This window comes from Marmota marmota, unplaced genomic scaffold (assembly GCF_001458135.2).
Source record: "Marmota marmota marmota unplaced genomic scaffold, marMar, whole genome shotgun sequence".
NCBI classification, from domain to species: Eukaryota; Metazoa; Chordata; class Mammalia; order Rodentia; family Sciuridae; genus Marmota; species Marmota marmota.
In genome coordinates, this window is record NW_025999842.1 from 48,648,278 (window position 1) to 48,662,955 (window position 14,678).

Here is a 14,678-nt window from a genome sequence, read left to right on the forward strand (position 1 = left end):
TTATTTTTTAGTTATCGGCGGGCACAACATCTTTGTTTGTATGTGGTGCTGAGGATCGAACCCGGGCCGCACGCATGCCAGGCGAGCGCGCTACCGCTTGAGCCACATCCCCAGCCCCTAGGCAGCACATTTTTAAGATATCCCCAGTGAATAAATTATTGTATTAGTCTTTAGAGTTACAAAGACAATTATTTAAAGAAAATTCCTATTTCATGATGAGTGAATTATAGATACAAATTTATTTAAGTCCAAAAATAAGTATGTTTAGATAACTACATCTTCTTTGAATTAAACTTAAGTTATTTAGAAATTCTTGTCCAGTTCATGTCTATAGTTCTAAAATAAATTGTTTTTATTTTATTTTCAATTTTTGTTTGAATGTACATGATATATCACCACATAAAAATTTGATCCTGAAAAAGATTTTGGGTTCTGGCAATGCTTCCATTTTTCCTCTGTTCACAATTCAGGTTTTAGTTTGCAAAGATTCCTTTCCAAGACGCATTTGATTTGCCCTCCCAATGTCCTCTAACCGGAAGGGAACCACAGAAAACAAGAAAACATTGCTGAAAACACCCATTTGCATTGCTTGCGTAGACCTGATTCACTAAGAAAATAGGAAGAGGTTAAATGAAAAACACTCTAGGGAAGTTATAAACCATATAAGGCAATGGGTGAGCCACAACTGTGGGTGTAATTTTTTTTTTTTTTTCTTTTCTCTCTTTCAGCAGGGAGACACATCGCCTCCTCCTCCCACTGTCTCAGACTGTCTGCGGGTTGATGTCAGGGTTACTTCTTTTGAGAGCCAAAATTGTTCCTTGTCTTTTCCAGACGAGAAAATCACCTACGGCTTCCTCTATCCTCCTGGTTAGTAGAGCTCTTTTTTAGAGCAATAGCTTAGAAAGCCCTCATCAGCTGGATGTGGGCATGTGCCTTAAACATATACTCCCCACAAAAACTACCTGCTTGGGCTAAACTAGTGTTACCGCTGTTGACCGGTGACGAGTCCTTGCTTCCCCAATGTTGAAGAATAACACCAAAGAAGGCAAGGTCAGAGTAGAAATTAGAAGTTTATTAAAGGACAGCAGAAAAGACTTCTCCCGGAGGAAGAAGGGGACCCAAGAGGTGGAATCCATGGAAGGGATGTTGTCTCCCCTTTTTATAGTTCTTTCAGTGATGGAATGTAGGTGGGAAGGACCGAGGGGTGGGACACAGGTGGGCCAAAGAAGTAATCTGGTCAGGAAGGACTTCTGAGTCAGCACCTTTTTGCTGGGGGCTGTTCATTAACATTTCTTTGAGGTGGACTTTGGCCTAGGGCCTTTTCGGGACTTCATTAACATTCCATGAGTTGTCCTGCGTTTCCAGGAATCATTGCCAGCATGGCCTCCATTTTAGATTTCACTCGGCATTAGACCCGATTTATCTAACTACACTGACTACCTAACTTTAAATCTGGCTTCACTAGCTGCCTAAGATGCTTCCAGTGATTGTGGGCTGGCCAAAGGCAGAACAGCAGCTATCATAAAGACTAATAAATTTTGCCACGGGAAGCATGCATCAGCTCTAATCTGCCCAGATGTTTAGAGAGGTCGACAGGTTTAGGTTTAATTTTAAAATGGAAGATTCTTTGGAGAGTAACACAAGCATCTAAAAAAACCTTTTTTTTTTTTTTTTTCTGGCTACTTCCCAAGCTAAATTCTCCATTGAGAATGCAGCTGTTTCTGTGAAAAGAAATCTGAGTGGAATTCTGGACTGTAACTCATGCTGTGTGCCCAACAGCTTTGAACTGTGGGTTAAATAGCCACAGATTTTATTTATTTATGTATTTGTTTGTTTTCTGAGAGCTATAGTGGGAAGTAAAAAGACTTAATGAAAGCTAGTGGCATATCAATTTTAATCCCTGACATGGAATTAAAGTTAATAAACTAATATATTTTATTTAAGTATCTTGATTGAGAAAATCAGGCCTTCTAAATGTGAGTGAATCCTAGGATAAAGCTTTAAAAATTGCAATATGTTATTAGTAAAAGTTTTTAGCTTGGCAAATAAAATTGTAGACATTAAGCTGAGATATTGGTTAGCATATTAAGTTATGATGAGGAAATTAAATTAATAACTAAACATTTTATATCAAAAATATTAATGATAAAATGAAACTTACTTCTAACCTTCTACAACAAATTTTAACTCATTGTTAGAAATGGAAATTCCATTATAAGTGATTTCTTATTTTTCTCTAATATAGAAGTAATTGTAGATTGCTTTTCCAACTTTCAGAGCTTAGTTTAAAAAAGTAGAAAAGGCTTCTAGGGTCTGAGTACTGGGAACACTATGTGAAATAGTCTTCCTTGCACTGTGGTGCCTACCTATTGGTCTACTATTTTAGTTTTAGTTAAAATACTCAGACTAGTTCAAATATAAGAAATGTTCAAATAGATAACTCATAGAAGTGGAATTGTATAGTATTTGTCTTTGTGTCTAGTAAATTTTGCTTAGCATAATGTCTTCAAGGTTCATCCCTGTTATCAAATACTGAAGGATTTTAAAATAGTCAAATTCATAGCATCAAAGAATAAAATAGTAATTGTCAGGGGCTGGGGAAGGGGGAAATGGAGAGTTACTAATAAATAGCCATACAGTTTCAGTCAAGCAAGTTGAATTAGTCCTGGAGATCTGTTCTACAATATTACACCTCATTATGGTTTGGATGTGGTCTGCCTTTTGGTGTTCATATGCTGGAGGCTTGGTCCCCAATGCAGCAGTTTTAAGAGGGAATGGAACCTTTAAAAGGTAGGACCTAGTACAAAGCATTAGCTCATTTGGAGTGTTGCCTTCAGAAATGATTAATGCCAATCTCTTGGGAGTGAGTTCTCAAAAGAGCAAGTCTTTATAAAAATAGCAAGGCTGGCCCCTTCTTTATCTCTAGTTTCCTTGATAGCCATATGATCTCTCTGGCACACCAATATTTCCCTTTCTGTTTCTTCCACCCTGTTGTGTTCTAGCCAATAGGACCCTCACCAGAGGTCAAACAGATGGGGTCACCCTATCTTGGACTTTCAGACTCCTAAATTGTGAGCTAAATAAGCCTCTTTTCTTTGTAAGTGCCCAGCCTCAGGTATTTTGCTATAGACCAGAAGACGAACTAAATACACACAGAGATAACAATACTGTTTTCTACACTAAAAATTTGTTAAGAAGGTAGATTTCTTGCTAAGTGTTTTTATTGAAATAAAACTTTAATAAGTTTGCAGTTTTTAATTCTGATAATAATTGAATGAGATAGATGCCATGAAACAAATGAATCACAGGGGAATTCAACATTTTGCCCAAGTGGTATAGCTGGTGAGCAGAGGGGCTCCCCAACTTGGGAAACTGCTTCCAGCGCACACTTGCTTAATACTCACTGTGCTACAAGGTACACCTGTAATTCCTCGGAGCCAATTATTTGTGATGTTCTCATCAGCAGTCGCCAACAAATAAAAATTTATTTTCTTATGAAAATTTTGTTTTGGAAGATTTATTCATAAAGGCATTGTTATGTTGTGCATGTTCAATATCTATACATCTATATCTAGCATTGTATTTATTTCCTAGGACTGCTGTAACAAATTATTTACTTAAAGTAACACACATATATTTTTTCACAGTTTTGGAAGGTGGAAATCTAAGATCAAGGCATTAACAGAACCAAGCTCCCACTGAAAGCTCTAGGGGAAAGTCCTTCCTTGGCTCTTCAAGCTTCTGGTGGCTCCAGGCATGCTTTTGTATCACTCTAATTTTTGTGTCCATTTTCATGTGGTCTTCTCCTGGATGTGTTTTCTGTCCTCAAAACTCCTCCTTATCAAGACATCAGTCATTGGATGAACAGCCCACCATAGTCAACAATAATCTCATCTAGAGATCCTTAACTATATCTGCAAAAAATTCTTATTTCCAAATAAGTTTATATTCATAGGTGTGAGAGGGTTGGACTTGGACATATTTTTTGGAGGGTCATATTTCAACCCACTATAAGTATCAAATGCATAAAACTGCTTGCATTCTTGATAACCTCTACTAAAAAGTACTCAATACTTCTGCATTTTGACTACTAATAAATTTACATCAATATATAACAGTAATAGGTAGTTCATCATATTTTCTTGTGTAACTGGATTTAATAGGATCCATTTGTTTTTCAGCAAACAGTAGAACTTCTAATAGTCGATATGATGCTTTAGTTACAAGTAATATGGTCCCTATGTATGAAGAATTCAAAAGTAAGTGTTACTTATTTTATCTTGAAATATCTAAATGACTCCTGGAATATCCAAATTAAATATTTATTTTACTGCAATTTGTTACATTATTGAAAGTTTGTTCTGATGTTTTAAATATGGGTACAGAAAGATCCCTGACAGACCTTCTTTTCAACTTTGAGGAACATGTTGCTAGAATTCTGATAATTTGATCTTAGCTATTAACTGCAAAGAGCTATTTACAAAACTAAATTTTACTGACACCATAAGTAAGTGAAAGGTAAATGTTTGTATCTAGAATAATAATTAATAAGACAGCATATGTGTTCCATTTTTAACACTTTTTGTCTCCAAAACAATTCAGCTTTATGTAAGAATTTGGAGACATATTTAATTGCAATTTAATGACTGCAACTATAGCAACGAAAACTGTCCTCAGGGGCTGGTTTTGGGTCTCAGCAGTAGAGCACTTGCCTAGCATGTGCAAGGCCCTGGGTTCCATTCTCAGCACCACAAAAAACCAAATAAATAAAGTTATTGTGTCCAACTACAACTAAAAAAGTAAATATTGTTTTTTTAAAAAAGGGTCTTCAACATGGCTGCTTATTTTTGTTGCATGAACTACTTGTAGAAAGACCAAACCATCATTGATTGTCAATTGTAGAAGTAGAATATGATACTGTGTAAATGTACTTATCTATAGGAAAAAACTATTACCATGTTCAATAAAGGTAGATATTTTTAACATCTTATTTTTTCATTTTTAGAAATGTGGGACTATTTCCAGGGGGTTCTTCTTATAGAATATGCCACTAAAAAAAATGGAGTAAATGTGATTAGTGGACCAATATTTGATTATAATTATGATGGCCATTTTGATACTCCAGATGAAATTACAGAGTAAGTAATATAGCTTGTATTTTTTATTTTTTACCTTTGGAAGTACTGAGGGGTTGCATCCAGGGCCTTGCACATGGTAGGCAAGTGCTCTACCACTGAGCTATGTTCTTAGCCTTTTTAATTTTAATTTTCAGATAACCTCATTAATTTTCCCAGGTTGGTATCAAAGTGTGATCCTCCTGTTTAAGACTCCTAAGTAGTTGGGATTACATGTGTGAGCCACCAAGCCAGCTAATTTGGGATTTAGACTTAGAAACAAGGTATCATGAGGGGAAATCCCGATATTTTAAACATAAACTATGTATTTTAAGTGTTATAGGATATATTCATATTCAGATGTTATTGTTGACTATTTTCAACCTAGTCTAAATATTTAGCAAAAATATTAAATGGCAAAAAATTAAACTAAAAGGCCAAAAAAAATTTTCAGGCAGAGTTTAGCAAAATTTTCATTTGAAAGTTTCTAATAATGGAAAAAGTTAAAGAAAGACTGTATAACAGTTAATAAGGAGGTAGGGAAAACTTAAAATGCTACTGATAAATATAGAAGCAGTTCAATAATAAATGAAAAAACTCAAGTAAAGACTGCCTATCTTAGTCACAAAAATACTAAACAGTTCATAAAAAACATCTCCCAAGAGAAAATGTAGGTAGATTTCACATGCAAAACTAATCCAACTAAACTGTGCATCTCAATATTAAACCTGTTCATAATAGGTTGCTGAGAATTAATTTTGAATGCAGTAATAGAAATAGAGAGCTTCAGAGAGAAGTTTCATCCATCACTTCTTTTTATTATCAAAATATAGGAAGGACCAAACTAAACAATTATAATTTCTAAGCCTATTTTATATAAGGCAATGGTTTCTACTATATCTTCTGATCAAGTAGCCTTTGTGTCTACTAAGTGGGTAGTCTTTATTTTGTTTACCTTCTTATTTCAGTGTTTATTGCTTTCTACCTTTCATCACTGAATAGCTGACAAATACTTTGATGTTCTTTCCTATATGCTAAGTATTTTCTAATCATTTACATATACTTCATTGAATCTACAAAACAACCTTATATTCAGTGCCAATATCCTCCAGTTAAAGATGAGTAAACTGAGGCAAAGACAGTAATATATGAGACAAATTCCACAAGTGGAAGTGGTAAAGAAAAATATGAACCCAGATAGTCTGTCTCTGAGTCACACATACCAGTCATTTATACCAGCTCATGTTCCTTTTAGTGGACTCATACTTACATTTTACCCCTACTGCACACCTAAAACTTTTCAAAGCACTTGCACATTTGTTATTTGAATCCAAAGCACTGCCATATCTTTTGTATGGATTTATCCCTATGTCCACACTGTGATGTTGTATTTTACTCTGCTGTTTCACTGCTGTGACTAAAGGACCCAATCATAACAATTGTAGAGGAAGAAAAGTTTATTTTAGGGCTCAGGGTTTCAGAGGTCTTTGTCCATAGGCAACCAGCTCCATTTCTTGGGTTTCAAGGTAAGGCTGAACATCACAGCAAAGGGAAACAGCTCACATAGTGATCAGAAAGCAGAGTGAGAGAGACTCCACTTGCCAGTTTCAGTTCAGTTATTCCCTATCAGGGGATTAATTCACTGGGTTAAGACTCTCACAACTCAATCACTTCTCCTCTGAACTTTCTTGCATTGTCTCACATGTGAGCTTTTGGGGGACACCTCACATCCAAACCATAGCAAGTTGGTAGTACAAGTCCACTTCCTTATTAAAGCTGAGGAGGCTCAGTAATAGAATGATAATTAAGTAAGTGAAAGTACATAGCCAGAGTTGGAATTGGGGCTCCTTCATTTCTAGCTCCTGCTCTGTTAAAAAAAAAATACCACTGTGAAGAATGAAGTCAACAAAGCCAGGAAACATAGCAAAGCAGAATTTGTATTCTGATATTTTCCCATAATTTTAGAATGGCCAATCTTGGACTTCTGCTATAAATCTGTACTGACTGACTGAATTAAAAGAAATATATGATAAAACATTGTACTCTCCATCTGTTACCATGTTTTAATATATTTTTACCTTGGCATTTCCTTAAAACTATACAAAGACATTTATGATCCTTCAAAGTAAAATTCTAATGACATCAAATCTTTTAAATTATATTTTTAGACATGTAGTCAACTCCAGCGTCTCCATCCCAACACACTTTTTTGTGGTGCTGACAAGTTGTAAAAACCAGAGTTTTGTACCAGACAATTGCCCCGAGCAGTTGGATGTCCTACCTTTTATCATCCCTCACCGACCTACCAATGTGGAAAGCTGTCCTGTGAGTATGCTTTGAGAGAGTCCTGGGACCTCAGAAAATGATTGCTCAGAGCTCCTTTGGGTCTTCATAAAAGTGGCTCTAAAAATATGTATGGGCATAGTTGTAATTAAAAATGACTCAATTTTAAGGTTTTCTACAGGTGACTGATCTCTGTCATTAATATCAGACATGTATCTGCATACACACACACACACACACACACACACACACATTCACCAGGGAAAGGACAATTTCATTAATTTTTTATTCTGGACACAAATCTTAAGATTCTATCCTAAGATTGGCTTTAAATTCATGTTTCCTCAATGAACATGTAAATATAAAAATTTTATCAATTTGAAACATGAGGTGTGAAATTAATTTTACACATACTCATACACACACACACACAATAAGTTAGCTTAAGTAACATTCTTTGTTAGGTTAGGCAAATTTTGTGTGAATAGTTACTTCAGTTTGAATATATAAACACTTTAGAATGCACAAAACAGGAATACATTGTCCCTTCTCTTAAGAAGTTTATATATGACTTTGATATATAAATAAGGTACTGACACATAAATGGGCCAGTCAATAATGTAAGAATTATTTTAAAAGTTAAAAATTAAGATATGTCACAAAGTTGGGTTCAGTTGTCAAATACTGTTAAAAGGATTCGGTGTTTGGAGTTAAGAACATATTTAGTTGTCATAATCAATAAAGGTTTTATAAAATGAAGTGAGAGTAGGGCTGAGCCCTAGACAATGGGCAGAATTTGTATAAGTTGAGAAGACTAAGAATAGTGTGTGAAGAATGGAGAAGACTTGGTAACAATAGGACAGAAGAGCCAAAGGAAAATGTAAACTCAAAGCTGAATCTGAGATTTTAAAATATAGATAATTAAGGAAAATACAAAAAGAGGAATGATAACTTTTTTGGTAGATAGATAGGATGGTTAAGTTTAGGCATGTCAGGTTTGTGGAAATAGGTATTCACACAAAAAATCCTATTGACCATTAGAGACTGGAAATTAAAACTTAGGCTCTAGGCTAGATGGAGTTTTACATATGTTCTGTCATGTTTTCAATAAGAAATCTGTTTTCACCATGTTATATCATGGAAAGTACTTGCATTTATTAGCAATTACTTTTATTAGAAGCCTAGCATTTACATTTTACTAAAAGCCTAGCAAAATGGAAGAAGGCAAGATAAGTAGCTCAACAGAGAGACAGAAAAGTGCTGTTAAATTTCAAAGCAGAAATACTTCTTGGTAGGGAAGGTGATATTTTAGCTCAGTCATGCAGAGAGGATTTGACTAGAGTGTTTGAGCAGTCTTTCTTTGACTAAAGATGGAGGACAAATGTCAGATGCTGAATAGTGAGTCACTCATAGTCCTAAGATAAGGGAGGATAGTTTCAAAACAAGAAACTCAGATGTTGTTAAGTTGAATCCTTTCCTCTTTTTTCTGTCATCATTTTTTTTTACTGAGACCAGGGTAAAGCACCAATCTTCACTTCCTCTTCCAAGAGCAGACACTGACAAGTGATAGAGTATGGTACTCTTCACCCAGGAATCGGGGTCAAGCAGTTATCACTGAGGCACTAGGTGGCCATTATAGGATGATTATAATGGACATACAAAGAAGAAACTATTTGCCATCCCTGGTCTAAATCCTTATGACCCTCTCTCAGGACTTTTGAAAACAAATCTTAAGTAGCTTTGCTATCTGTTGTCCTCTTCTTCACCTATGTGCACCAATACCAACTTGCTCATCTTAAAATTTCATTTTTGCTTATGTCATACTCCTTCATACCAAAATTTTTGATCATCTATACTGAAAAAAAAGCAAAGCAAAACAAAAAACTCCCAGTTTGTAGTTAAATCTCTTCACAATTGACTCTCAGTTGATGCTGCAAGCTCATGCTCAGGCTGGATGGAGTCCTTGAAATTTCTTGCACATGTCTTGAGTTTCCCTACCTCATCACTGTTGCCTGTATTCTTCTTGCTTCTAGAATATCCTCCTTCTCCATTTTCTAAAAATTCCACCTGCACTATAAAGTTAATTGCAAATTGTATGAAGCCTTCCCTGATCATCCAACATGGAAACAATCTCCCCTAAACAATAGGGCACCATATCTTTTGAACAGGACATCATCACCAATGGGTTGGATCCACAATCCAGAGTTTTGAGGAAGTTGTGGTTTATTAATAAGGATATGATATTCATATGTATCATTCTGAGTCATAATGTGATGAGTATGAAGCAAAGCAAGTTATGACTACATGAGAGATGGTGAAGTTAATAAGATGCAGCTGTCAATTAACTGTGAGGAAGAGGAAGCAGGATGAGAATTAGAGGTGCCTGATAATTTAAAAATGACTGGCCAGGAAATGTATAAGATAAGGAGTTGTTTGGGGGAGGGATGAATTTCTCTTGGTGGTTTTCAGTTTGAGACTAATTATGTATTTAGAACATAAGAGAAACAGTGCAGAATAGGACTTAAATGTGTGGTTTAGGGTTTAGACATCTTGGATTAGTTAGTAACTTGACCTAATTTAACTGTTAACTTAATAACAGTTTCCTCATCTGTTATATCTAATAAGAATAAAAAATTTCATCTCCCTTTATAAAGTTGTCATGAGAATAAAATGAGATGATTCATAAAAAAAATGTAGTAAGTGAATGGTGGCCCTTTAAAGGAATCATATCTTATGATGGATTTGCATCCTAAAGACAACATAAGATGAAAGTAAATCCCCATAGTCAAATCACTTAGGAAGTACAATACATGCACAAAGTGTTCCTTAGTTCAAGCCAGCTAATATTTTCACTAGCATAAGAACAGGTAGTTATGCTACAAGCACCTGATGAAATAGTTGTCATGATTTAAGGGTTGCATGTGTGAAACCTCAGAACATTTATGTCTTCTAACCAGTGCACAAAGGTACCAACTGAAAGAGGTTTGAGGGAACTGAGACAAGCTGTAGGAATTATAGATTCACAATTTCACCCCACACCTGATTTAGAGAACTAGATTCATATTTCTTTTTATTTATTTATTTATTTATTTGCTTCCCTATTCCTTCAATCTTTCCCCCTTCTTCCTTTTTATTTTTCTTTAACTTTGGATGTTAATTCCTGTCAGAAAAATGAAAATGTAGCCATGAGTTTAACTAACTATTATTATAAATTACTCAGAAGATATGGGGAAATATAGGTATGGTATTATAAAAGAAATCAGAAAACATGTCTATTTGGCATTAAGTCAAGGGAGCAAAATAAAATTGCCAGAGGAAAGAAAGTAGAAAGGAAAAATCCTAAGGTCAAATTGAGAGAAAACTCAAGGATGGGAAGAAGTAGAGGCAGATAAGAAAATAGAAGCTATCGCCAAATGAGGGATGGTTAGTAGAGCTATGGAAGACAGAGGAGGAACATTCTAAAGCTTGGGCTAATCCATTCAGTGAAAGGTCCGCAGACACTCACTAATGAGGTTCCCCTGGCAAAACAGCTGCCTTGGTGTGCTAGCAGCAATATGCAGACCGAGGGTTATGGAGAGAGAATGAGGAAGTGGTTAGGAAGAAAGAAAAAAACTGAAATTGATATGATATCCCTCAAAAAATGAACAAAGTGAGCTGTATTTTGGTAGGTATGTAGTTCTTCTGTTTATGTCACAGGGCTAAGATACACTAATAACATGTATTACATAAAATCAAAGCATATATTTAAATAGCTCATAAACCATATATACGTAATATTGCTCTTAGGCTGAGGTGCACTGTACAACTAGAGAATTATCTATAGGTGGCTGCTGTTCATATTGGCTGCTGCAGGTGACTTAGCTGGTGTTAAATTTCCAGTATCACCTCTGCATACATACAGCTGCATATGGTACTTCACAATTATTTTACTGCAATTTAAAAGAAGGAAGACTGTCAGGTGTTTGGTAATACTTGGTTGGATGGATAACAAATAAGCCAGGAGAAAGAGAGAGAGAGAATCATGTAAGTTAACTGGGAAAAAATGTTATGGGAAAAAGGTGATCAGAAATATTAAATGCTGCTGAAGTATGAAATAGTAAAGGCATGTAAAAAAAGACTGAGTTAGATTCCCACTGGAAGACTAAGCTTAACTTAGCACACCATATTTTCATTGAAAATAAATTAACTAACATGAATGTCACACAGAAAAATGTTCTAGTGGTTAGGAACAAAAAGTGACTTCCTCTTTTTTGTTCTTTGTCTTACTTAAAGGGTGGCTGCCTGTTTTTTGAGTCTGCATACTGAAAAAACAAGCAAACCACTGTGCTTAAGTAAAATGAGAGTGACTAAAACACATTCATTAAAATAAACATATGTTGAAACTTTGTGAAAATTTAACTGAAAAGTAATGATATCAGAAATATTGAATATTAGAAAATTAAAACTAGGTGCAGGGGTACACATCTGTAATCTCAGCTACTCAGATGCTGGGGCAGGAGGATCACAAGTTCAAGTCCAGCCTGGGCAACTTAGCAAGACCCTGTCTTAAAAGATAAAAAGGGATGGGGATATGGTTCAGTTGTAAAACAGCCCAATGTTCAATCCCTAGTAACACACACACACACACACATGCACACACATAAATACAAAATTAATAAAGAATGTGTCACAGAAATACATGGAACTAACTTTTATATGGTAAAAACTTGGTAAAAGTTAAATGGCTAAAAGATAACCAAAAAAATACTCAACTATCAAAATATTCAGGGTAATAAAATTTAAACAGGCACAAAATGCTATTTCACACCCATGGATTGACAAAGATTTGGGGATACAGAGAGCATCTTCACTTGCTGTGAGGTATATATTAGCATAGACCTTTTGAGGAGTGCCATGTTTACATTTGGTTAAGTTAAAATTGTAGATGCTCTATGACCCAGAAGTTTCATTTATATATCCTAGAAACCCATGCTTGTAAATCAAGGAGGCCCAGTTAGTTATTCATGACAGTTTCATTTGAAAAGGTAAAGTTGAAAAAAAATAAGCTATGCTACATTAAAATGAGGTACTATCACAAACTCTAGATAAAAACAAATGACCTGACTAGATCTGGGTATGTCACTATCTAGATTATAAACATAAAAATGAATGAAAAAAATCATTGGAACATACCACTTATTATGTCACTTATATAAATTTGAAGACTCATAGACCAATACTATATATTATATTTTGATGTGTAGTGAAAGTTTAAAAATTATTTTGGATTCACACTGACTCATAGTAATGTTTACCTAAAAACCAAGAAACATTGGGAACTTACCTTCATCTGCAATATATTTCCTTTAAAAACTTACATTTGAAGTAAATATAAAAGTGGCTAAACTTTATGCTTTTGTGGCAGCCTGTGTTTCTTATAGTACATTTTTCACTTTTTGTTTTATTAAACAAAATTTAATTGTATCAAATAAAGATTTAAGGCAATACATTTTATAAAAATATTACTTCTAAATAATAAAATATATATCTGTTAATGAAAAATCATGCCCTAGGAAAAACAATCTTTTTTTTCTCCTTGCAGGAAAATAAAAAAGATGATGTTTGGATTAAAGAAAGATTTAAAGCACATATTGCCCGGGTTCGTGATGTAGAACTTCTTACTGGACTTGACTTTTACCAGGAAAAAGCACAGCCTGTCTCTGAAATTTTGCAGCTAAAGACATATTTACCCCCATCTGAAACTAGTATTTAACTTAATGTATGAAACAATTTTGGCAAAATGTTGATGGTATTTTCTGTTGGAAAATCATAAAATAAAGTTTTCTATTTTTCCTTAACTAATCCAAGAGTCATGTTGCTCAATTTTCATTATCCTTTGCTCTTCTTTTATATTTTTGTGACTGTGCATTATTTAAAAGTTGCATTTTTCCCATGTTCTACCTTCCTATTGTATTTATTATCCCATTCATAGCCTTGGGCTATATTTTTCTGCTCAGTATTATCTAAACAAAAAGAATAACAAAAGGAATAGGTCTTGCTTGGGAATTGCATCAATTCTACAATGTGTCATAAAACTTTTTACATTTAGCCACTAGACAATATTTAATAAAGTAAAAATGCACATAACTTTGGTTCAGTAATTTCACCTGTAATAATTGTCCAAATAGATGTCATTTGCACAAATGTACACATATTTCAAAGATCAGAAAACATGGAATTTAAACAATGGACTACTTATTCCATCTGTATAAACAGAGAAGTAGCTCTATGTATTATAGATAATATGTCAAAGGAATGGGAGTGGCTGTGTTCCAAAAAATCTTGACAAAAAAACAGGCAAGGGCTGGATTTCGCTCATAGGCTGTAGTTTGCCAACCCTGATTTATATAATGAGGCCCTGGGGTTGGGGAGGCAGGAATTTATAATGAGAAGATAAAGGGATATAAAATTTTTGTTTTGTGCCTTGGTATTGCTTAAATTTTTAAAACTCTGTATATGTATTTCTATTCTTTTTCAAAATATGATTGTGAACACAAGAGATCCCAGTATTTAGTCATTTGAAGGCAAACTGTTGGTCAGATTCTTAGATTGCCAGACTGGTGAAGTCCCAGATTCTTCTCTGTTATAAAGATGAGTTCACCCAACGTCATAAGTTTTTGTTGCTAATGAAAAACATTGTGACTTGAGCTTCAAGGAAAATACTTTCTATCATTTTCTTTTCTACCAGGATTTCAAATGAATTATGGTCACTAACTACTACTAATGGAAATGTTAGTGCCATTGGATTTTTTTTTTGTGGGGGGCAGTGAAAGGGGGTACTAGGAATTGAACTCATGAGCACTCAGCTGCTGAGCCACATCCCCAGCCCTATTTTATATTTTATGTATAGGCAGGGTCTCACTGATTTGCTTTAGCACCTCACTTTTGCTGAGGCTGAGCTTTGAACTCACAATCCTCCTGCCAGCCTCCTGAGCTGCTGGGATTACAGGCATGCACCACCATGCCTGGCCAATTGGATTCTTAAAATATATTTTTTTCACTTGTATGTTAGTTGAAAAATTTATGCAGTCCAAAATGTATAATACAGAGAGGCCAAAAATACAGAGAGGGAGACACAGAGAACTACTTCCAGATATTCAGCAACAGTGTTAATATTCTATGTCTAGAGACAATTCCTTCAATCTTCTCTTGCCTCACCATAGTTTTGGAAACTAGATAAGATTCCCTGGGCTTTAGATACTCCCATGGGGAAATAATGTTGGGTGGTTACAACCCTGAACT

At 34.9% G+C, this 14,678-nt stretch overlaps 1 protein-coding gene across 3 annotated transcripts in view; it reads left to right on the forward strand.

Annotated features, from left to right (window-relative positions):
- Enpp3 (ectonucleotide pyrophosphatase/phosphodiesterase 3) overlaps window positions 1-13,238 on the forward strand; it is a 107,639-nt gene extending 94,401 nt beyond the window's left edge. For all 3 annotated transcript variants that reach the window (XM_048798423.1, XM_048798424.1, XM_015501305.2), the window contains 5 exons: window positions 729-867; window positions 4,182-4,259; window positions 5,006-5,138; window positions 7,283-7,439; window positions 12,979-13,238. In XM_048798423.1, the coding sequence (XP_048654380.1) occupies window positions 729-867; window positions 4,182-4,259; window positions 5,006-5,138; window positions 7,283-7,439; window positions 12,979-13,149 (678 nt within the window). In that variant the 3' untranslated portion in view covers window positions 13,150-13,238. The remainder of the gene's footprint in view (window positions 1-728; window positions 868-4,181; window positions 4,260-5,005; window positions 5,139-7,282; window positions 7,440-12,978) is intronic.
- Window positions 13,239-14,678: the final 1,440 nt, after the last annotated feature.